The sequence below is a fragment of the Oryctolagus cuniculus genome, chromosome 6, assembly GCF_964237555.1.
Source record: "Oryctolagus cuniculus chromosome 6, mOryCun1.1, whole genome shotgun sequence".
NCBI classification, from domain to species: domain Eukaryota; kingdom Metazoa; phylum Chordata; class Mammalia; order Lagomorpha; family Leporidae; genus Oryctolagus; species Oryctolagus cuniculus.
The window spans coordinates 138249579-138274367 of record NC_091437.1 but is presented as its reverse complement, the minus strand read 5'-3'; the positions used below and the strand labels follow the sequence as shown (position 1 = coordinate 138274367).

General features: G+C 36.4%; 1 protein-coding gene across 9 annotated transcripts in view; it reads left to right on the top strand.

The window, feature by feature from the left end:
- The window catches only part of CSMD3 (CUB and Sushi multiple domains 3), a 1302111-nt gene that overhangs the window by 706269 nt on the left and 571053 nt on the right, over positions 1–24789 (top strand). For all 9 annotated transcript variants that reach the window (XM_051844773.2, XM_051844775.2, XM_051844772.2 and 6 more), the window contains one exon: positions 2578–2690. In XM_051844773.2, coding sequence (XP_051700733.2) covers positions 2578–2690 — 113 coding nt within the window. The remainder of the gene's footprint in view (positions 1–2577; positions 2691–24789) is intronic.

The following is a 24789-nucleotide window of genomic DNA, read 5'->3' as shown; positions in this document are numbered from 1 at the left end:
CGGGACAGAATCCGGCGCCCCAAACGGGACTAGAACCCGGTGTGCTGGCGCCGCAAGGCAGAGGATTAGCCTAGTGAGCCGCAGCGCCGGCCATGTGCTGGTATATTTTTGAGAAGTTCTCAAAAAACTGTTAATGGAAATCTAGTGGGGACTGACTTACCTGTTTTATGAGCACACCATTGCCATTTCTCCCAGATCAGTTTTAGAGGAATTGTTTCAAGAATGGCTATGAGCAATCCCTTTATAAGTGTCTGAATCACTTAATTCTTTCTCAGTTGTTGCAGGAAATGGGAAGTTGGCCAACTTTGATGGAGTGGGTCAGTTTCTAGTGCCCAATGTGCTTACTGCATCAAATGAACAAAGTTTACTGATTAAAAATTCTGTACTGGATAAAGGCTATACACATGTCCATGCATGGCGCAATGAACTGAAAACACAATTCAAAGGAAATCTACAATCTTGGAATCAAAGGAAAAAAGCTGTCTCATTAGTATGAAGCATAGCTAACAAGGAGCCCTGTAAAGTTTCTCAATGGCATCTACTCTTTGGTGATAAAATAGAAAGAAGTGCTTTTCGTCACATATGACAGGAAAAGATATGGAATTTTATTTCTTTTGACTTGATGATATGTTCATATTTAAGGGGTGGCTCAAAAGTCTCCAAGGTATTGGTTGTTCCTGGGATGAAAAACAGGCAAGAGTATGACTTAACTTCTAAATGACTTAACAGGCAACTTATCATTTAAAGTTTTCTAAAGAAAGTACTAAAAACAAATTGGGGGAATTCTGTTTTAATCTTTTCAGCATCAGCAAACACTTTTACTTTATTTGTTTATTTATTTAACTAATTTATAATTTATCTTTTCCACCAAGAATGAGGTAGGAGAACAGATTAGCGAGGGAACAATACCCTACATCTGTTAATTATTCTTTATGAACTGGCAAAATACCATTCTAGAACTTTGAGGCTGATAAAACTATCAGGACTAGAATGATAATATAAAAGAAGGTAATACAGAGCAATAATTAAATTTCCCTAGCAAAAGCCAAGCTTTTAGCATTTACTAAGATAGATTGCTGCTATTATTTACATTGTGTGGCTGAAGCCAATTCTGTATCATTAAACTCTTTTGGCCATTTCTTGGTAGGTTTATTTGTTTTCAGTCATACCTTTGAACTGGAGTCCTTACTTCTGCCCATAAAAAACTAGTACCTAGTACTCACCTATTTGAAATTTTAACGTATTATAAAATTTAAAGTTGTTTCATATGATAGTGTGAGTACATATATTTATATACATTGTGTACATATATATGTCTGTGTTTTATATTAGAATAATTTTAGTTTTTTTTTTTTTTTGGCAGAATGGGAATGAATAGAATCTAAAGTTCCATAATATTTTGTAGTATCTCAGTATCACAATATTTGACTAACCAGGCTTAGTCCCATAATTAAATCATAATATGTTACTGAGCTTCTTGGTAATGCAGTGCCACCAGTTCTGTAACACCAGGCACTGGTGATACAACCATACAGGTAATGCAGTTTTCTGATGTTATTTGTCAGTTTTTAGTAAGCAAAGTTTTTAGCTGCCATCGTCACTTCAAGAATGTGGTCACCCATTCTATCCTCGGCTGGTCATGTTGCAGTGTAGCCACTACCTAAAAGACTTAACAAAATTATTAAGGTGCCCCCCTTTTTTTAATAAAAGAACACTTTTTACTTTTCCTCCTAACATAATTTCTAGGCATCCTTGGGGTTTTAGCAATGAAGTAAGAAAACATTCTATAATTTTTCTAGAAAAAAATTGTTAGTATGTAATTTAGAATGTTCTATTAGTATGGATATTTACTTTGCAATGAGTTCATTGTTTTCCTCTCTCTTTTCATGACAGACTTTTTCCCCCAAGGTCTTATTTACTCATTTGCTTACATCCTTTGTATGACCCTTGGCTTAAGTTCAAGTATGTGACTACAACATTATTAATGACAGAGGAAGCACCAAGTAATTTCCCTTGTTATGATCAGAAAATTATACATTACTGAATGAGGAATTATTAATGCATATACTCAAGTTATTCACATAAGATTAGTAACTATTTTAGATACAATTTTACAGTACAGCATATGACATGGATACTTCCTGCCATTTTGTTCTTTTGCGCAGTGCTTGAATATTTGTCACAATATTTAGAATGAAGTTCTGTGGAACTTGAAAAGCTGAATGAGATGCATTCTTGATATTAAAAATACTTGAAGGTTTTTTCCTGATCCCTTTTTCTTTTTAGTTCAAAAGGAAGTATAGGACTCTCTGATGGTCTAAAATTTTAATAGAACTGCTTGCAGAGATATGAAAGATCTAACTAGTTAAATACATGAAATAGTATTTTAAAAATAATAAACCTTGATTGCTAAATTGTGTAGTTTGATTCTTCTGTTATATCATCACATATTCCTATTAAATTATTTGAAAGTTGTTTTTCTAGGAAATAAAGTATTAAGAAAGCCTTCTTCCTCATTTTTTGTATGCAGAGAGTGTTTTGATAACCCATCTCTCTTCTTTATCCATCTCATTTTAGGCTGACTGGAAGCTTTGTACCAGATTTGATAGTGAGCATGAGTAGCCAAATGTGGCTGCACCTTCAAACAGATGAAAGTGTGGGATCTGTTGGCTTCAAGGTTAACTACAAAGGTAATGATGAATTGCTACTCTGGGAAATATGTTATCTTAATACCACCAGAGAATACTTTTAAATTCCAGTTAATTGCATCTGTAAAATAAAGGTTTTCCAGAACACAAGCAAGAATACATTCCAACAAAATCATTTCCTCTTTGACTACAAATGTTGATTCCACTTATCTTTAAATAAAATTATTTTTCCTTTAAAATATGTTTATTTTGCATACCTCATCTCTCTCTGAATCTATTATACAATCCACGTACTTCAGTCACCCTGGACTCTTGGCCTTTCCTGGAATATGCCTTGCAGTTTTATGTGCTTTAAATACTTTGCCTGACAAAAAATATGCTAAATATTGAATATTTGGATATAATATTAAATGATTTAAATCCTCAAATATTCCAGGTACCAATATTTTTTAACCAAATACATGACCCTAATGTCAAGATTATTAACTTCTGTGAAGTAAATCATAGGCCACAAATTTGTTAAATAATTATTACCATCACAGTGTTGGTAGAGATTCAAATTAATTATTAATGACATGTGTGTCACAACATCTTTTGTTCTAGTTCCAGTTGAAAGAGAGATGCAAATATTTAGATGTCATGAATATCTTTGACACACTGAATTTTGATTGATATCAATATAGAGATACAAATATACATATAAGAAATCATTATTTGTAATTCTGACTGAAAAACTGTCTACATGTTAGTAAATTCTATGTTTTAAAATGTTAAAATGTAAAAGAGACCATTGATTGTTATGTGGCTTGAATTTATTATTACTCTTGTAAGAATTATCATTCTCTCTTATTAATTAAGCAATGACAGTGAAAAATTCTCTTACTTGCATAATAACAGTTTTTAGTCAGAGTTCACATTTACAAATACTGCTATGCTTTTGTGTCCAGACACATTGAAATGAATGCATGATGTTGTCTGGGAGACAGAACACATTTGTCCTTTCTTTCTTTCTTTTGAGTAAATTTGGTAGTATATTAATATGAATAGTTCAGAAAATCTGTATAAGTGTCATTTTAAAGGGTTACCCTATTTATAGTTTTAAATATGTTCATTCTTTATTTAAAATCCACATCTATTCCAAATAAATAAAGCCAGGTTACAAAGTTGAGACAATATCAGATGATGTTGAAAGTATGCCCTTCATTTTTTCTCCTCCCCATCCCCTGTACATGGCTAAGTGAAAATGGCATCCTTATATTCCTTTTGTTTTTATTGTTTCCTGCACCCTATGAAAGTTACCTGTCAAAAAGTCTATACCCGTATAAACCTTAGAAACGATATTAATCATTAGTGGCAATGCTTCAACAAGAAGTGTAGTTATTAAAACTCATGAACAGGTTGTAGCAGCAGGGGAGAGTTCTATTGATATTGACACAGCTCTCCACTCTGTTACGGTTCAAGAGCTGGAAAAACATTGTAAAATAGCACAATTAAGTCTTAGTTTGTTCTCTTTCTGCTCAGTTTTACTAATAGTAATTTAAATAATTTCTAAGAATCTGCATATGTGTCAGGTACTGAATGTATTGTTGAATAAAGAACATGCAGATAACTCTCTCTCATCAAGGTCATATACGCTATTGTTATATAACTTTCCCAGGAGAGCTAAATAAAATATTGCCCTTATTTTTCTCCCTGTCTTCCATCTTTTCTTTCAACCTAACCTTCACATTACAAATGATAATCTTCCAGCATCAGATAGGTGATTGTATTACACTCTCATTTAAAATGTTTCCCTAACTTTTCATTGCTTAGGAATGAAATAAAAAAGAAAAAAAAGCTTCTATAGATTATCCTGCAGCTTTCGCCCTCCTTTTTTCCTAAACTCCAAATTTTTATCAAATCATCCATGATTCTCTGACCCAGCAAGTTGTTTGATACATAGTCTTTTTTGGATATTCAGTAATTTTTACCTGGATCCCTATTCTATTTTTTTTTTTAGAAAAAAAGCCTTTATTTAATGAATATAATTTTTATAGGTACAGCTTTAGGAATATAGTGGTTTTTCCCTGCATACCCTCCTTCCCACCCCCACTCCCGTCCTACCTCCTGCTCCTTCTCCCATCACATTCTTCATTAAGATTCGTTTTTAATTAACTTTATATAGAGAAGACCAACTCTATACTCACTAGAGATTTCAACAGTTTGCACCCACACAGACACACAAAGTATATAGTACAGTTTGAAAACAAGTTTTACAGTTAGTTCTCATGGTACAACTCATTAAGGACAGAGTTCCTACATTGGGAGTAAGTATACAGTGACTCTTGTTGTTGATTTAACTATTGGCACTCTTATTATGACGTCAGTGATCACCCAATGCTCTTGCCATGAGCTGCCAAGGCTATGGAACCTTCAGAGTCCACAAACTCCATCAGCATTTAGATAGGGCCATAAGCAAAGTGGAAGTTCTCTCCTCCCATCAGAGAAAAGTGCATCCTTCTTTGATGGCCCCTTCTTCCCATTGAGGTCTCACTCACAGAGATCCTTCTAATTTTAACGTAGCTATACTCTGTTCATGCTTCAAGACAAAGTTCAAATTTGTCCTCTTTTGTGAAGCCTTCCTTAACTCTACCCATCAAAAAAGACCACCTCCTCTCTATAAGCTCTCTAAATAATTTGTAACCAGACAGGAAATATGTCACACTTGTTTTTGTATTTTCATTAGCAAACTCCTTGCTCTTTTTTTTAGGATTTTTATTAATATAATAATACTTGAGAGGTAGAATTACAGAGAGGGAGATTTGCTGGTTCACTCCCCAGTTGACCTCAAAGGCCAGAGCTGGGCTGATCCAAAGCCAGGAGCCAGGAGTTTCTTTGGGTCTCCCACATGGGTACAGGGGCTCAAGCACTTGGGCCATCTTCTAAAGCTCTCCAGGCCATAGCAGAGAGCTGGATCCAAAGAGGAGCACCAGGACTAAAACCGGTGCCTATATGGGATGATGTTGCCGGAGGAGAAAGCTTAGCCTGCTACACCACAGTGCCAGCCCCATCTTTATATAATTATTTATTCACATAAGCTAAACAAATGATTTTCCCTAAGTAAATAACGTCTTCCAAAGTTTAGTTTACCATGATTTTTTTTCTACTGTGAAAATAATGCTTTTGTATTCTTCATAATTTAAAGCTGGAGCTCAAAGTTGAAATAGGGTTTATTTTGAGAAGTTTCAAGTTTGATGTGGAGATAGCTTCAGCTACTTTGCTTACTAAAAATAATGTTCATAATTAGCATGCTGACTGTTGACTATCGTGAGATTCTAAATGGAACACCTGCTAAAACCTTTCAAGATTTGATCCAAAGGTACCTTTTTGGGTCATCTGTTGATAACATTAAATGTAGGTCTCTAAATAAAAATACATTTTATTGAATATTTTGTCTCAAATTTTTAAAATTTTAAATACAGTAATAAAATAAATAATCTATTTCTTGGTTTCAAATATATCTTGATTCTTAAATTGTTTTTCTAATTACCTTGATTTTTGAAAATTGATTTTAAGAAAAATGTAACTTAAATGCAATCGCCTGTTATAAACCCAAAATAGAAAGCTTAAAAGCTAGGCTACTCTGCTAGAACAGTGACCAATAGATCAGATTGCTTCTCATCCTTTCTAAACATAAGGACAACCTTAGGGCTTCAAAAAATATAGTTTGAAAGTTACTGTTCTAAGATTCTATAATTGAGAAATAAAAAGTGTTTATGAATATAAAATAATGCTCAGTTTTCTGGTTAAATTGATAGTAACTTTACAACTTTAGCTTTAAACTGGAGTTGCCAGGATTTTTTTTTCTATATTGTTTTGATAGTATTTATCTTAAACTATAAGAAGGAACAGATACTGTAAATCAAGAAATTAGTTGTTTATCTAAATGTTTTATTCTGTTGGGATTCATTTAATGTTTGTTATGTGCATGCTAGAGTGCTGATTACTATGCTCAATAGCAGAGGTTAATAGAATAACACTGGATTAATAGCTAAGGATTAATAGCTAACACTCGCTGAGTTAGCTAACTAGTGCTGTGTACCTTTGCAAGCACAGGTACTGTCTAATTTAATCTTCACCAGAGCCCCATGAGATGGGTAGTGATATCCCTGTTGTAGAGTTGAACTAATTGAAGCACATCTGGTAAGGTAGTTTGCTTAAAATCCCATGACTAGTAGGGATATAACATGATTCTTAATTCTTTTTAAAAAGATTTTATTTATTTGAGAGGTAGAGTTACAGAGAGTGAGAGGGAGAGACAGAAAGGTCTTCCTTCTGTTGGTTCACTCTCCAAATGGCTGCAACAGCCAAGCTGTGCCGATCCAAAGCCTGGAGCCAGGTTCCTCTTCTCAGTCTCACACTCAGGTGCAAGGGCCCCAGGACTTAAGGACTTGGGCCATCTTCCACTGATTTCCCAGGCCATAGCAGAGAGCTGGATCGGAAGAGGAGCAGCCAGGACTAGAACCAGCACCCACATGGCATGCTGGTGCTGTAGGCGGAGGATTAACCTACTGCGCCACAGTGCGGGCCCCAATAATTCTTAATTCTATATTTTTATTATGTTGTCTTTAAGACAGTTTATATTATTTATATAAGTTTTAGCTGAAATTTATATTCATTTAGACATTTAAGTTCTGAAATAGCTCTGAGCTATAGTACATGTCCAGAGTTTAAAATTTTGATAATGCCATCCGGTTTTGTTGGATGACCTACAATGTTGAAATGCAGTATTTTCATAGAAGATAATTATTTTTCTTAAATATTTAGAATAATTAATTTTTATAGCTTAACATTTTTTAAAGATTTTTTTTATTTATTTGAAAGAGTTACACAGAGAGAGGAGAGGCAGAGAGAGAGAGAAGTCCTCCATTTGTTGGTTCACTCCCCAAAAGGCTGCAAGGGCCAGAGCTGCGCCAGGAGCCAGGAGCTTCCTCTGGGTCTCCCATGCAGGTGCAGGGGCCCAAGGACTTGGGCCATCTTCCACTGTTTTCCCAGGCCATAGCAGAGAGCTGGATAGGAAGAGGAGCTGCCGGGACTAGAACCGGCACCCACATGGGATGCCTGCACTTCAGGCCAGTGGTTTTAACCCACTGCACCACAGCACTTGCCCCATATAGCTTAACATTAATTCAGAATCCCTTTCCTTCATTGTAGAACTGAGAGACAGAAATTCCATTATTTGCCCAAATTCAAGAGCATATGCTAAAGAATTGATAGCAAAATATAATTTGAAAATGTATAGCCATCACAAATATTTGATCCAAAGTTAAGTTTAAATCTAATTAAAAAATCAAGCTTACTTTAAAGTGCCCGTTTACAATAGAGTTATTATTTTTCTTATTCATCAAACACTATTTGTGGAGGTTAATTGAAACATTTAGTGGATAGCTTCTGATGATATTTAAAACTAAATTTGTAAGGCAAAAATAACAGGTAATATCAAACATTTGGATTTTACATTTTTGTGTTATTAGAAGCACACATATTACTTCCTTTTCTTTTCCTCACTTGTTTTCTTTGTTCTTCCTTTCTTCCATTTTCCTTTGGCTCCTTTATTTCTTTTCTTTTTTTTAAGATTTATTTTTTTATTTCAAAGTCAGAGTTACACAGAGAGAAGATAGGCCGGTCTTCCATGTGTTGGTTCACTCCCCAGATAGCCGCAACGGCCAGAGCTGCGCCGATCCTAAACCAAGAGCCAAGAGCTTCTTCTGGGTCTCCCCTGTGGGTGCAGGGCCAAAGAACTTGGGCCATCTTCTACTGCTTTCCCAGGCCATAGCAGAGAGCTGGATCAGAAGTGCAGCATCTAGTCTTGAACTGGTGCCCATATGGGATGCTGGCACTTCAGGCCAGGGCTTTAACCTGCTGAGCCATAGCGCCAGCCCCTCCTTTATTTCTTTTGCCTTTTTTCTATATAATGCTTTACATATACTTTCCAACTATGTTTTTATTGATTGATATTTTACAACAATCTTTCCTGTCATTACATATGGATACATGACATTCTTATAAATCATTATACTGTATTCCACAAAATGGACACATTATAATTTAACATGAATCAAGTCATTTAGATCATTGGTTTTATTATGTTTTTATAATATTGAAATAAATGTGATTTCTTTTTTTATGGTTCCGTGACTGAAAGTTCAACTTTTTAAAAAGCATTTTTTGGAAATATAGTATACATACCAAGAATTGCACCAAGTGTATAGTTACAAATGAGTTACTTTCTTTTGGCATCCAATCACATTCATAAACACCCAAATTAAGAACAAAGCATTACTACTACTGGATGAGTACTCACTATTCCCTAACCATTTCCAGTGTTTGAAACATGAAATAAGAGTGAATATTCATTCACATAGTATAATTCAGTAAAGTAATATTTATAACTAAATACTGAATTATATGGAATCCACACATTTTATATTCCATATGTTAACTAACACAAGAGAAATATGTGATATTTTTTTCTTTTGGGTCAGCTTATTTAACATAGCCTAATGTTCTCCAGTTGTATCCATCTTTTTGCAAACATAAGGAGTTCATTCTTTTTTCCCGGTTGAGTAATATTCATTATGTGTGTGTGTGTGTATATATATATATATATGTACATTCCTATATGTAATATTCTATTCTCTCTCTCTCTACACACACACACACACACACACACATACATATATATATATATATATATATATATATAAATGTTCTCTTTGTCCAGTCATCAGTTGATGCACATCTAGGTTGATTCCAACTCTTGGCTATTGTGAATTGACTGATATAAATATGGGAGTTCAGGTATCTCTTTAATATGCTGACTTCATTTTCTTTGGCTATATTCCTAAGAGTGGGATAGTCTTTGGCTATATTCCTAAGAGTGGGATAGCTGGGTTATATGGTATATTTAGTTTTAGTCTTCTGAGGACTCTCCATACTGTTATCCATAATGACTGTAACACTTTGCACTCCCACCACTTATCAGGGTACCTTTTAATCGTCATCTTCTATAGCATTTGCTATTTTTTGATTTTTGGAATGTAGCCATTCTAACTTGGGTGAGATGATACCTCATTGTGGTTTTAATTTTCATTTTTTGGATGGCTGGTGATCCTGAACATGTTTCTTGTGTTTGTTGTCCATTTGTATTTCATTTTGAAAACTGCCTGTTCATATACTTTGGCCATTTTTTAACTGGATTATTTTGTTTCTACATTTCTTGAGTACCCTATCTATTCTGAACAATAGCTCTTTGATAAATGCATAGTTTGCAAATATTTTCTCTTAGTTTGTCGGTTACCTCTTCATTTTTTTTTTAAAGAAGACGTATTTATTTATTTATTTATTTGAAAGGCAGCGTTACTGAGAGAGAAAGAAATTCAGAGAGATCTTCAATCCTCTGGTTCACTCTCCAATGGTCGCAATGGCCAGGGCTACACCAAGCCTAACAGGAGCCAGAAGCTTCATCTGAATCTTTCAGGTGGTGTAGGGGTCTAGGATTTGGTCCGTAATCTGCTGCTTTCCCAGCACATTAGCAGGGAGCTGGATTGGATGTGGAGCAGTCAAGAGTAGAACCTGTGCCCATATGAAATGCTGGTGTTGCAGGTGGAGTCTTAAATTGCTTTGGGTAGTTTGGACACTCTGATAATAGTGATTCTTAAAATCCATGAACATGTAACATTTTTCCATTTCTTTTTTGTCTTTTTGTTTTCTTTAATATTTTGTGGTTTTCATCGTAGAGACCTTTTACATAGTTGATTAAATTTATCCCAAAGTATTTAAAGCTTTTTGTAGCTATTGTAAAGGACACTGATCTTAAAAGTTCTTTTTCTTTTTCTTTTTATGGACAGGCAGAGTTGGACAGTGAGAGAGATAGACAGAGAGAAAGGTCTTCCTTCCGTTGGTTCACCCCCCAAATAGCTGCTACGGCTGGTGCCTTGTGCGGATTCAAAGCCAGGAGCCAGGTGCTTCCTCCTGGTCTCCCATGTGGGTGCAGGGCCCAAGCACTTGGGCCATCCTCCACTGCCTTCCCAGGCCACAGCAGAGAGCTAGGCTGGAAGAGGAGCATCTGGGACAGAATCCAGCACCCCAACCGGGACTAGCACCTGGGGTGCTGGTGCTGCAGGTGGAGGATTAGCCAAGTGAGCCGTGGTGCAGGCCAAAAGTGCTGGTATTAAAGTAATGCTGGTATTAAAGTAATTGCCAAAGCATTGTTGGTCTAAAGGAATGACATTGGGGCCCAGCGGGTAAAGTCACTGCCTGCAGTGGCAGCATCTCATATGGGCACTAGTTCAGGTCCTGGCTGCTCCATTTCCGATCCAGCCCTCTACTGTGGCCTGGGAAATCAGTAGAAGATGGCCCAAGTCCTTGGGCTCCAGCTCCCACATGGGAGACACAGAGGAAGCTGCAGGCTCCTGCCTTCGGATCGGCACAGCTCTGGCCATTTCGGCCATTGGGGGAGTGAACCAGCGAATGGAAGACCTTTCTCTCTCTCTTTCTCTCTCTCTCTCTCTCTCTCTCTCTCTCTCTCTCTCTCCACCACCGCCCACTTCTCTGTTACTCTGCCTTTCAAATAAACAATTAAATCTTAAAAAAAAAGAATGACATTGATTTTTGTATGTTAATTTTTTATCTTGCAACTTTGTCAAATTCTCATGAGTTCTGATAGTCTGGCTTCCCTATATAAAGTACCATGACATCTGCAAATAGGGATAATCTGACTTCCTGCAATCCAATTTGTATCCCTTTGATTTCTTTTCCTTGCCTAATGGCTCTGGCTAAAACTTCCATAGTATGTTAAATAGTAGTGATGAGAGTGAGCATTCTTGTCTGGTACCAGATCTTAGTGGAAATATTTCCAGCACTTCCCTAGTCAGTATAGTGCTCACTGTGCGTTTTTAATATACTGCCTTGATTGTGTTGAGGAATTTTCCTTCTATACCCAGTTTTTTTTTTATTTGGTTTTTGTTTGGTTTATATTTATTTCATGAAACAGTGTTGCATTTTATCAAATGCTTCCTCTGCATCTGTTGAGATAATCTTATGATTTTGATTTTTCATTTTGTCAATGTGATATATCATTTTATTGATGTGCTGCGTTGAAACATTCCTGTGTGCCAAGGTTAAATCCCACTTGTTCTGGGTGGCGTATCTTTTTGATGTGTTTTTAAATGCAGTTTGCTAGTATTTGTATTTTTTAGTCATCAGAGTATTTTTTTTTTTGTAGTTCTCTTTTTTGTTGTATCTTTCTCTGGGTTTGGTATTAAAGTAATGCTGGCCTCATCGATGAGTTTGGAAGGTTCCCTCTATTTAAACTTTGAATAGTTAGGGTTAGGCCTTCCTTAAGAGTTTTATAGAATTTAACAGTGAAGCCAACTGGTCCTGAACTTTTCTTGTTGGGGGTCTTTATTACTAAATTAATCTAAATTTTGGTTATTGGTCTATTCAGGTTTTCTATGTCTGCATGCCTAAATTTTGGTAAATTATATGCCTCCAGGATTCTATTCATTTTTCCATTTGTTGGCATATTTCTGTTTGTGATAATTCCTAATGATTCTTTGTATTTCTGTGGTATAAATTGTAATATCCCCTTTTTAAATTCTGACTTTATTAATTGGGATCTTCTATCATTAGTTAGGCCACTGATTTATAGGTTTTGTTTATTATTTTTTTTCAAAACCCAGCTGTTCCTTTCACTAATGTTTGTATAGTTTTTTGTATTCTATTTTGTTTATATCTAATCTTAGTTTTATTATTTCTTTTCTCTTAATTTTGTATTTAGTTTGTTCTAGTTTTTCTAGGTTCTTTAGATGCATTGTTGGATCATTATTTCACATGTTTCCAGTTTTTTTTAATGTAGGCACATATTTCTATAAACTTTTCACTTTTAAAATATTTACTTTTTATTTGAAAAGCAGAGTAACAGAGAGGGAGGGAGACACACACACATATACATGGAGACAGAGAGAGCACGTGAGAGAGAATATTCCATCCTGTTTCACTCTCCAGATGTCCACAGTGGCCACAGCTGGATGAGGCTAAAGACAGGAGCCAGGAGCTTCTTCTGGGTCTCACATGTGGGTGCAAGTGCCCAACTATTTTGACTATCTTCTGCTGTTTTCCCAGAGACATTAGCAGGGAGCTCAATCAGAAATGGAGCAGCTGGGAAATGCACGGGTCCCCTTATGGAATGCTACCATCATAGGCTTTGGCTTAACCTACTAGGCAATAACACCAGCCCCTAAACTTTCCCCTTAATACTGTATTTTCTGTATCCCATAAAATATGTTGTGTTGTCATTTTCATTCATTTCAAGAAAACTTTTATTTTCCTTTTGGTTTGTTGTTCATTCAGGAGTATGCTGTTCAGTCTTCATGTGTTTGTATATTTTCTAGAGTTGATTTTGTTGTTAATTTCTAGCTTTATTCTATTGTGGTCAGAAAAGATACATGATAGGATTTCATTGCTTAAAAATTTGTTGAGGGGGCCGGTGCCATGGCTCACTTGGTTAATCCTCCACCTGCAGCACCGGCAACCCATATGGGTGCCGGGTTCTAGTCCTGGTTGCTCCTCTTACAGTCCAGCTCTCTGCTGTGGCCTAGGAAGGCAGTGGAGGATGATCCAGGTGCTTGGGCCCTGCACCCGCATGGCTTTGGATCGGCACAGCACTGGCTGTAGTAGCTATTTAAGGAGTGAACCAATGGAAGGAAGACTTACCTCTCTGTCTCTCTCTCACTGTCTGTAACTCCACCTGTCAAATAAAAAAAAAATGTTGAGACATGTTTTATGTAAGTACATTCAAAGTTGACTCACCAAGTCTGTTCTTAAGGCTTGTCAATGTATTTTTATTTGATTTATGGAATAATTCATTTCTAATATTTCTGTTTGTTTTTCTTCATATCTGTGTCTGCTGAATTTTTCATCCATGTCGTATACTGACTTACTTATTTCTTTAATTGTTTTTCTGTTTCTAAGGAACCTTACAATCATCTTTTGAATTCTTTTTATACATTTCATAAATCTCCTCTTCTTTGCAGTCCAATATTAATAAATTATTGTGTTCCTTTTAGGAAGACATATTACTTTCCTTATTCATGTTTTATGTGTTTCTACATTGACTGCATTTCTACATTGCACCTAGAGTAATCTCTATCTCCTCTGGAGGATTTTGTTTATTTTTTAAAGATTTAATGTATTTATTTTGAAAAGCAGATTTACAGAGAGAGAGAGAAGTGCTCCATCCACTGGTTCACTCCCTAGATGGCTGGAATGACAGGGGCCAAGCCAGACAGAAGGGGAAGAGCCAGGAGCCAGGAGCTTCTTCAGTCTTCCATGTGGGTGTAGGGGCCATCCTCCACTGCTTTCTTAGGCACATTAGCAGGGAGCTGGATTGGAAGTGGAGCAGCTGGGACTCTAACAGGTGCCCATAGAGATGCTGGCGCCACAGGTGGTGGCTTTACTGCTGTCACCTGCTGGCCCCTGTTTGTTTTTGAGTGAAGTCTTTATTCCCTAGAAGTGTGCCTCTGAGGCTTGGGGGAGTATCTAAGGCTTACTTTTTAATTCCAGAGTGTGTTCAGTATGAGAACAGGAAGTTCTGATCCCTTTTTTGGTAAGGTAAGAGTCCATAATGACACCCAAGTTGGGTGTGATGGAGCCCCAGAACTCCCACAGGCACAAGGTGTGGGTCTTCCAGTCTCCACCTTGCAAGCTTCTCTATTTGGGTTCCAGTGGCCTCTGGCAGCAGTGGGACTATCTGCTGTTCTGTGATTCAGAACAGAGTTCAACTGTAGGTCTTCCTCAGCAGATTGAGTATGGTACTTTGATGTGGGGAGGGAGGGTGGAGAGGAGGCAGGCAATGTGGCCTTACCTCATGGAGCAAAGTAGTTGCACAACCCCTACCCCTTCCACCTAGCTCCCAAGGCCAGAATCAAAGCCAGGGGAGACTGTGAAATTTTCCCTCAGTCAAAGCTACCAATGGTGGGAGCCATGGTAGTCTCTTCTCACCTTGAACTCAGAAGATGGTACTTCCAAGCCTGGAGCTGACTATGTATTTGCAGGAGTGGATGGCAGTGGTAGGTCTGTCTTCTTCCCTCACTGCTCCATTGAGTCTGTTTTGTTCTGTCCCTTCTCCACTGAAAATTCCTCTCCATCAGTCACTGGGAACATAGCTCTACCATTCTCTTTCTGGTACCTTTCAGTTGCTGAAGTTAGTGTGGCTTCTTACTATTAACCTTAATGGATCTCTGAAATATTCTTACAAAAAAGATCCTTACAGTCTTTTTTAATGGGGCTGCATATTCTGAAAATAGTTTGGATGTTTAAATCGAGAATGTATTCTTAGTTTCTGATTTTTTTTTTATTTTCACTTTTCCTAGCAAGGCAAAACTGGGACTCTTACAATCTAACACAATTGCCACCAGTATTTTGTTAAATGACCAATCTGATGTGTTTTAAATAGAATTAAATTAAGTAGAATTACTGTGTTTAATAGCTATAATATTCTTGATCGCAATTGCTAGACTTATTAGTCACTTGGATTCCATCTCCTTTGAAAATTTTCAGTTTCATGATCTGCAGAAGATGTTGTTAATAGTCAGAATTTACGTAGTTACCCTCGAATACTGAATGGATGCTGAATTATCATTGCCTATCTTCTTGAAATGTGGCTATGTAACCACAAAACATAAGTCAATGCATTGAATTAGCAATTTTTTTTGTTTCCAAACAATGGCTTTATGGCCTCCAAGTGATAAAACTATATAATAACATTACTTCCTGCAAACTGTATCCTAGGGGACTATGGAGAACATTGCTGTCCACTTAGCCATCTTGTTTCCAAGTTCATTTCCTATCCTGGCATAACCTAGTGTAGCTTTTTTTTCCTTATCCAATTAAAGTACTTCGGGCACATAAATATATACATGTATACCCCTTACGTCCTTCATTTATTATATACATTGCAAGTAATTTCTTTCAGTCTACATTGATTCTATATGGTTTTCCACACCACGTTTTTGATTTTCTTCTAATCATATCTGTCATTTTTATGGCATCTGCTTTTGTACATATTGTTACCGGAGAAGCAAAGGGTCCTTGTCTTCACGCAGGAAAGAATTAAGGCATGAGACAGAGAGCAGTGGAAAGTAAAACAGCAAGGTTTATTAGGGTAGGGACATCTGTAAGAACAGAGGGGCACCTCTCCAGACAGAACCTGAGAGAGAGTGCACAGTTTACATTTAAGCTGGGGCTTTTAAGGGAATGGGTCTTGCTTTCCAGACTTTTCTCTCCCTCTCTCCTTCTCCTCCGGAACAAAGGACTTATTGAGTGTAAATATGAAAAATTCCTTTCTGAGTTTTTTCCCCTGAGTTATCAGACAGGAGAAGCCTGACTGGCATCGCCCCAACTTAGAGGAAGGATTTTTATCAGGCCAGGTAGAAGGGGCAGGACTCCCTGGAAGGTCATCAGGATCCGGGCAGGACTTTGAAGTGCAGATACTGGGCTACATCTGGAAGGTTACCAAGGTGACTTTGAGATGCAGATGCGATGCGGATGCTGGACCACTGTAGATGTAAATTCCTTAGGCCATTGTCATACACACATAAGCTAATTTCTGACTTCCTACCTAACACATATGTAGTACGTTTTTTTAAAGACTTGTCAGTTACAATGCATTTCCTCTTTTTTTTACAATATTTATTTTATTTATATATTTGAAAGTCAGGGTTAGAGAGAGAGAGAGAGAGAGAGAGAGAGTCTTCCTTCCACTGGTTCACTCACCAAATGGACGCAACAGTCAGGGCTGGGCCAGGCCAAAGCCAGGAGCCTGGAGCTTCTTCCAGGTCTCCTATGTGGTTGGCTAGGATCCCCTTTGGACCATCTTCTGCTGCTTTCCCAGGCACACGAGCAGGCAGCTTGATGAAAAGTGGAGAAGCCAGAACTTGAACTGGCACCCATCAGGCATGCCAGCACTGCAGGTGGCGGCTTAACCCACTGTACCACAACACCGGCCCATTTTTTTTTTCTTTTTACATTTCACACTTTAATCCATCTGGAATTTTTTTTATGTTTGGACTATTTTCTTTTATATATAAACATCATTTTGCCAACAGTATTAATATTTGAATATATTCAACTACTATTTTCTGTATTGATTGTGTTGTTCTTTTCTAGTTTTAAGGGATTACTTTTTAAAACATAGGAAAGCTCTTATGTTTCAAAATTTTCACAATTTTTGTATGTTGATCTTCCAATTATATTCTAAAACAGCTTTGTTAAATTATGTAAAAATTGTTTCTAATTTTTATTAAAATTCCATTAAAATTTTCTATTAATTAGATCTATATTGATATTCCTATGTAATATCAGGTCTTGACTTAGGTTTCTAAATTTAAATTTTATATTATTAAAATAATACAGATTCTTGTTCACTCATAATAGCTTTATTCTTTTATCATTTCAAACTATAATGAAGAACAATTTTTTAAAACTTTTGTCTATCTAGCTAATATTTAGCTACATTACTTAAAACTTTCCTTCATTTGAATTATTTTGATCACTAATTATAATTATTGGGAAAATATTTATTAGAACAATATTGGAAATCCAACCAATAGTAGCTTAAATAAATATAGGTTTACTATTGCCTCATGACATGCCCACGAAAGGGCAGATGTTGAGTTGGGAGGTTACTAACATTGTGATCCAGGATCTAGGACCTTTTTTTCATTCTATGTTCCTCAGTGTATTTGAATTCATCCTCAAAATTATAAACATCATTGTTGCCAGAGCTCTATTGTAGGGGCAGATTAGAAAACTTAAAATTCCCCCTAAAATTTTTATGGCCATAGCTTTATTACACAATATAGAACATTTAACGCATTTGACGACACTATGTAAAAATGTGTCTTTCCTATGTTAAGGAAATTCAAACACTTTTAGTGTAACTTCTGGTCTTTTATTCTACATCCTTTGGCATATTTAACTATATCATTCCTTTAATTGTGTTCATAGATTTTCTAATACTGGGATAAGAATTCCATTTTTATAATGAAACCTTGTTGAATATGACAACCAATGTTTTTTCTATCAACTATAAGTTTATCATTTTGTTAGATGTTTGCTAGTCATTTTTTTTTTTTTTTTTGAAAGGCAGAGTGGATAGTGAGAGAGAGAGATAGAGAGAAAGGTCTTCCTTTGCCATTGGTTCACCCTCCAATGGCCGCCATGGCCGGCACACTGCGGCCAGCGCACTGCCCTGATCCGATGGCAGGAGCCAGGTACTTATCCTGGTCTCCCATGGGGTGCAGGGCCCAAACACTTGGGCCATCCTCCACTGCACTCCCGGGCCATAGCAGAGGGGTGGCCTGGAAGAGGGGCAACTGGGACAGAATCCAGCGCCCCGACCTGGACTAGAACCCGGTGTGCTGGCGCCGCTAGGCGGAGGATTAGCTTATTGAGTTGCGGCGCCAGCCCGCTAGTCATTTTAATAGAAAATTCCTCAGTGTTATACAGATGAGTTTTTTTCCTTTTCTTTTTTTATTATTCTTTTTCTTTTCTTTTTTTATTTAGTAAATATAAATTTTCAAAGTACAGTTAATGGATTACAATGGCTCCCCCCCCATAATTTCCCTCCCACTCTCACCCCTCCCATCTCCCTCTCCCTCTCCCATTCCATTCACATAAAGATTCATTTTCAATTATCTTTATGTACAGAAGATCAATTCAGTATACACTAAGTAAAGATTTCATCAGTTTGTACCCACACAGAAACTCAAAGTGCAAAATAATGTTTCAGTACTAGCTATAGCATTACTTCACATTGGACAACACACTAAGGACAGATCCCACATGAGAAGTAAGTACACAGTGACTCCTGTTGTTGACTTAACAATTTGACACTCTTGTTTATGGTGTCACTAATCTCCCTAGGCTCTAGTCATGAGTTGCCAAGGCTATGGAAGCCTTTTGAGTTCGCCGATTTCGATCTTATTCCGACAGGGTCATAGTCAAAGTGGAAGTTCTCTCCTCCCTTCAGAGAAAGGTACCTCTTTCTTTGATGGCCCCGTTCTTTCCACTGGGATCTCACTTGCTGAGATCTTCCACTTAGGTCTTCTTCTTTTTTTTTTTTTTTTTTTTTTTTCCCCAGGGTGTCTTGGCTTTCCATGCCTAAAATACTCTCATGGGCTCTTCAGCCAGATCTGAATTCCTTAAGGGCTGATTCTGAGGCCAGAGTGCTATTTAGGACATCTGCCATTCTATGAGTCTGCTGTGTATCCCACTTCCCATGATGGATTGTTCTCTCCCTTTTTGATTCTATCAGCTAGTATTAGCAGACACTAGTCTTGTTTGTGTGATCCTTTTGACTCTTAGATTTATCATTATGATCAACTGTGAACTGAAATTGATCACTGGGACTAGTGAGATGGCATTGGTACATGCCACCTTGATGGGATTGTATTGGGATCCCCTGGCATGATTCTAACTCCACCATTTGGGGACCCAAAATATGGTGAACTATGCCTGGGCAGGGTGAAGCCAGAGGAAACTCTGGTGGAGGTCCGTAGCAGTCCTGACAACCAATCTTTTAATATACTTTTAGATCAATTTACTATTTCTCTGATTAAATTTTTTTTCATATTGCGGTGGACATGTTGCACAAAGGTTAAAACACTACTTTGGATACCTGTATCCCTTAACAGAGTGTCTGGGTTCAAGTCTCCATTTTGCTTCTAATTTTAGCTTCCTGCTAAGGTGCACACTGGCAGGTAACAGGTTATGACTCAAGGGGGTTAAGCCACTGCCTGCAGCACTGGCATGCCACGTGGTTGCTGGTTTGAGTCCTGTCTGCTCCACTTTTGATCCAGCTCCTTGATAATGTGCCACCCACATAGGGACCTGACTTGAATTTTGGTCTCTTGGCTTCAAGTTGGACCATCTTCAGCTTTTGTCAGGATTTGGGGAGTGAACCAGAAGATTTAAAATGTCTGTCTCTGTATCTCTCTCCATTTCTGTCTCTATGTCTTTCAAATTAAAAAAAAAAAAGTCCCTTATAATTACTATTATTACAAGAAGGGAAAGCAGTAAATAAAATTTTCTCATATTAATTAAATTTGTGAATTTGAACTGTGGTTTCTTTTTATGCTTATTTTTTAGAGTTTGGATTTCAGGATTAAGGTAATATTACAGAATGACTCAGAAAATTCACCAATATTCTAGAATACTTTGAAAAACATAACACTTATGCATATATTTTTTTAGGATAGAAAATACCCTAGCTGTAAAACTCTCTTGAAATTTTTACTTAAAAGGTAAATATTTTACAAATTTTATGGTTTTTTCCCTCTGTCTATAAATCTCTTCAGGTCTGTTCTTATATTAATGCTGAGAATTTATACTTTGTTTGAAAAATTGTTAAGTTTTACATACTAATTTTCAAATATGTGAACAAATTTTCTTTTTTAAAAAGCTTCTTTTAAAACTAATACAGGTTGTCGTCCTGATTTTTTTGCTTACAACTGTATATTAATTTCAAGGGTTAAGTTTTGTCTTTCTCTATCAAACTGTTTATGTTTTTTCACCTGCCTAGCAGCCTTCCCCTTTGTTGCAATCTGTTTTTTTTTTTTTTTTTTATGAACCTTATCTCTTTTAAATCTGTATAGCTCTATTGATTGAGGCTGAGCTAATCCTAATTCTCTTTGATGCAGTTATCAGTCCAGGATCTGGGGCAGTTGGTGCAGATTCCAGGTTAAAGATAATGTCTTTTTTGAGGTTGTAAACTCTAAGAGTCATTACATTTGGAGCTACTAGGAAGCAACTTTTCTTATGTCAAGAACTTGCTGAGAGAGGCAAGGCAGAATCAACAAACAGAAAGACAGAAAAGTATTGTAGATGTAATTGAAACTCCTTAGTCATTCCTAAAAGAAACACTTGACCTTCATCTCCTAATTGTGTTGCCACTACAAGCTTCTCCTTATTTAAGTCATTTTAAGCCATTTTGAGTACACCTTCTCTCATTAAATGAGTATGTCAACTAAATATACTAAAACATTTATGTTTCTTCTTTAATTCTTCCAACATAGTAAGAAGGGACAATTTATGTTATTATAGCTCGATGTTTTCATATATATTCACATATATATACATATATACATATATATATATATATATATATATATATAAATAGGTTAACATTGAAGTATACTATAGTTAAGCCCAAGAAAATTGTGAAATTATGTAAAGGAATAGTTACAATTGAGTACATTAATATTGGCCAGCGCCGCGGCTCACTAGGCTAATCCTCCGCCTTGCAGCGCCAGCACACCGGGTTCTAGTCCCAGTTGGGGCGCCGGATTCTGTCCCGGTTGCCCCTCTTCCAGGCCAGCTCTCTGCTGTGGCCAGGGAATGCAGTGGAGGATGGCCCAAGTACCTGGGCCCTGCACCCCATGGGAGACCAGGAGAAGCACCTGGCTCCTGCCATGATGATCAGGGCAGTGCGCTGCGGCGGCCATTGGAGGGTGAACCAACGGCAAAAGGAAGACTTTTCTCTCTGTCCTCTCTCTCACTGTCCACTCTGCCTGTCAAAAAATAAATTAAAAAAAATATTGAATATGTTCATTGCCTTTGTCAGGAAGGTAAATATAGAAATATAAGAATTTGGTAATCACCCTCTACTAACAGTACTTATCCATAATGGGAAAATTTATTTATTAACTTTTACATCTTTGCCTAATGTCATTATTTATTAAACAAGCTATGACATAATTAGTTCATTAAATTAAAAGATTGATTTAGATGTTTTAAAACTGTCTTTGAGAGTTTTTGGTTCTTACATTAATTATTAAATTAAATTAATTATTCTTAAATTAATTATTATATATAGAAATAATTGTTATAACTGAAATTGTGAGGATAATGGAAAAAATTGTGCAAATGGTTTTGAATTTTTTTCTCCCTAAGATGTCTCTTATGAATAGTACAGGAATAGACCTACATTTATGGCTAATTTATTTGCAACAAAGGTGCTAAGGAATTAAGTGGGGAAAGATATTATTTTTATAAAAAATGGTACTTGAAACGATTGGATAGTCACATGAAAATAATAATCATATCAATATTTATCTCATATAGTATACACAAATCAACTTTGGATGGATTATGTATCTAAATATAAGGTCTAAAACTATAAAAATTTTTTGGAAGAATATATAGAAAAAGGGCCTAGTTATTTTGGTTTAGGAAAGTTTTCTTAGATAGTAAGATATGATATTCATAGAGCATTTGTTGGCTGCCCTTAGGATAAAAAAAGCTCTTGTGAATGACTGAGCTCATGTTCATTATGCTGACTTCATATATGCTAAAATTCATCAGACTCTGTACTTCATATCTAAGTGAATCTGTAAACATATGTGTGTTTCTGTTACTAATTGATGTTTTGAGCTGAACACTAGTGTAAGTTTTTATATCTTAAAGGTATTGCTCTTCTGAGAATATTAAGAAAAAGGCTATGAGTATAAATTTTTCACAATCAATAATACAAGGACAATATTGTATTCAAAATTAATTAATTAGAATAAGCAATATATTGTTAGAATTTATTTTTTAAATGCTGAAGTGGTTATATTGCAAGTTCAAGTTATTCTTTTCCTAAGTAGGTTAAATCTAATATAAACAAAATGATAGAGATTATTACCAAGAATATTCATACTGAAGCAAAAATCCTGGGGCTGAAAGTTGCATTCATTATTCCGTTTTTCCATTAAAACACATTTAGGCTTATACGAAGTCATGAAGTGAAAATTCATTACAATCAACCACTTTTCTCTTAATTCTTATGGTACATACTTAGGTAATATCTGAGTTGCAGTTGAGAGGAACTATTGAAATTGGAAACTTCTGTTTCTCTACTTATATGATTTTTTTTTTAAATTTTCCTTCATTTAGCTGATTTTTCCACCTCTTCATTAGAGTGTTTCTTAGGAAGCCTTACCATTTGTAGGTACCATAACCGAGTCTTGCTATACTCCTCATTAGAGTTAATTTTTAAAAAGTTTTCTCCGTGTATTTCTAATGTAGGAATAATGATATCTAACAAAAATTATTTTTGAGTATACTTCTCTTTTTACTTCTTATATCTAAAAAGAAACCCTTCATTATGTATCCTTGCATGCCCATGGATTAATTCTTATATTTTAACTTTAAAATATTCATTAAATCAGAAAAATAATAATGAAAGAGTCTCTTACTAGATTTGATAAATTGTATATTGATCTAGTCATGGTACGATTCATGAGTTTTGCATTTATTATAGTAAACTGAGATACCTTTATTGAGACACTCTTCGTATGAGTTCTGAGGTAAGTCACTCCCTCAGAATTTCCTTCAAATGTAATATATTACTGCCTGGTGAAAGTTTGTTAGTGCTAAGGGAGCCCCTTTTGGTTTTCTCTTTCCTGTGTCTTTTGAGATATATCTTCAATTTGTATCATTTTCATTTCTTTGTTGAAATCTTATAGTCTGTTAAAAGTGGTTTCTCTTGCCAAGGAAAAATCACAAAGTCACATGTAATATTTTGTGTGAGATTTTCATAACATTTTAGTCTACTTCTCAGAACAAAGAGAGCTTTTATGAATGACTCATAACTTTTATATTTGAGTGAGATTTATTCTTTTTTGCTCTTGCTCTTTATTAGCTTAGAGATTGATTTTATTTTACATTCAATACATCAAGTTCCTTCAGAACAATAGTTCTCCTAAAATATCCAATTTGACTTTGTTTATTCCAACCTGCTGTAAGAACTAAGCCTTTTGTTTCTACACCCCCAGAATTGGAATGTAATAATAGAATATTAAAAGTTATGACAACTTTAAAATATTCATTAACTTTTGACTGTATGCCAGGCATTGTGAAGATAACAGCGTTCACAGCAAAACATATGAGACTTAGTCATTGTTTTCAGTTCAGTGGGACAGACACTTATCAAATAATTTTAAATATGATGAATGCTGAAAATAAAAATAGAATGTGCTCTGGAGGCTACAACAAGCCACCCAATGCAGTCTTCAAGGAAAGCTTTCCTGGAGAGGTAAACTTGGAATGAGACCTGAGGTCAATATGAATCACTTGGGTAGACACTGGGCAGCATGAAATATGTGTGCAGATGATAACAAGTTCTGGCAGATGAAGGGATAGAGGGAGAGCCGGCGCTGTAGCTCACTTGGTTAATCCTCTGTCTGTGGCGCCGGCTGCTCCTCTTCCAGTCCAGCTCTCTGCTGTGACCCAGGAAGGCAGTGGAGGATGGCCCAAGTGCTTGTTCCCTGCACCCGCATGGGAAACCAGGAGGAAGCACCTGGCTCCTGGCTTCTGACTAGCACTGCACACCGGTTGTGGTGGCCATTTTGGGGGTGAACCAATGGAAGGAAGTGCTTTCTCTCTGTCTCTCTCTCTCACTGTCTAACTCTGCCTGTCAAACAACAACAAAAAAAGTTGAAAAAAAAAAAAAAAGGAATGGATAGAAGTCTAGAATATGTAGCAGCAATGGAAATGGAGGGGGCTCAAGGGAAGTTCTTGATAAGATTCAATAGGAAAAGCATGTGATTTGGTGCAGGAGCCACATGTAAGACTGTAAGGATGAAAAATGGTAGTCCTCTAAAAGTCACTCTTCCTGTCCCACATTGGCCTGTTTTCCATTTTTCCCTTGATGAAAATGTTCAATATATATTGCAATAATGGAATCATAGATTATAGGAACAGTAAGAATCTTATGAAGTAATTTTATTAAGCAACTTTCCTCTCAAGATGAGGAAATTTAGGCCCATAGTTTGATTGATTTTTCTTAAAGTCAATGTAAGTAGTACCCTAGTTAACATGGAATCAAGCTACTCCTTCTGAGAGGATCACTTTACATTGTACTATACTGCTTCATACTTTTCATTTTTCTATGGATCCAGAGCATACATAAAATTAGCTGAATAACACCGGCGCTGCGGCTCAACAGGCTAATCCTCCGCCTAGCGGTGCCAGCACACCGGGTTCTAGTCTCGGTCGGGGCACCGGATTCTGTCCTGGTTGCCCCTCTTCCAGGCCAGCTCTCTGCTGTGGCCCAGGA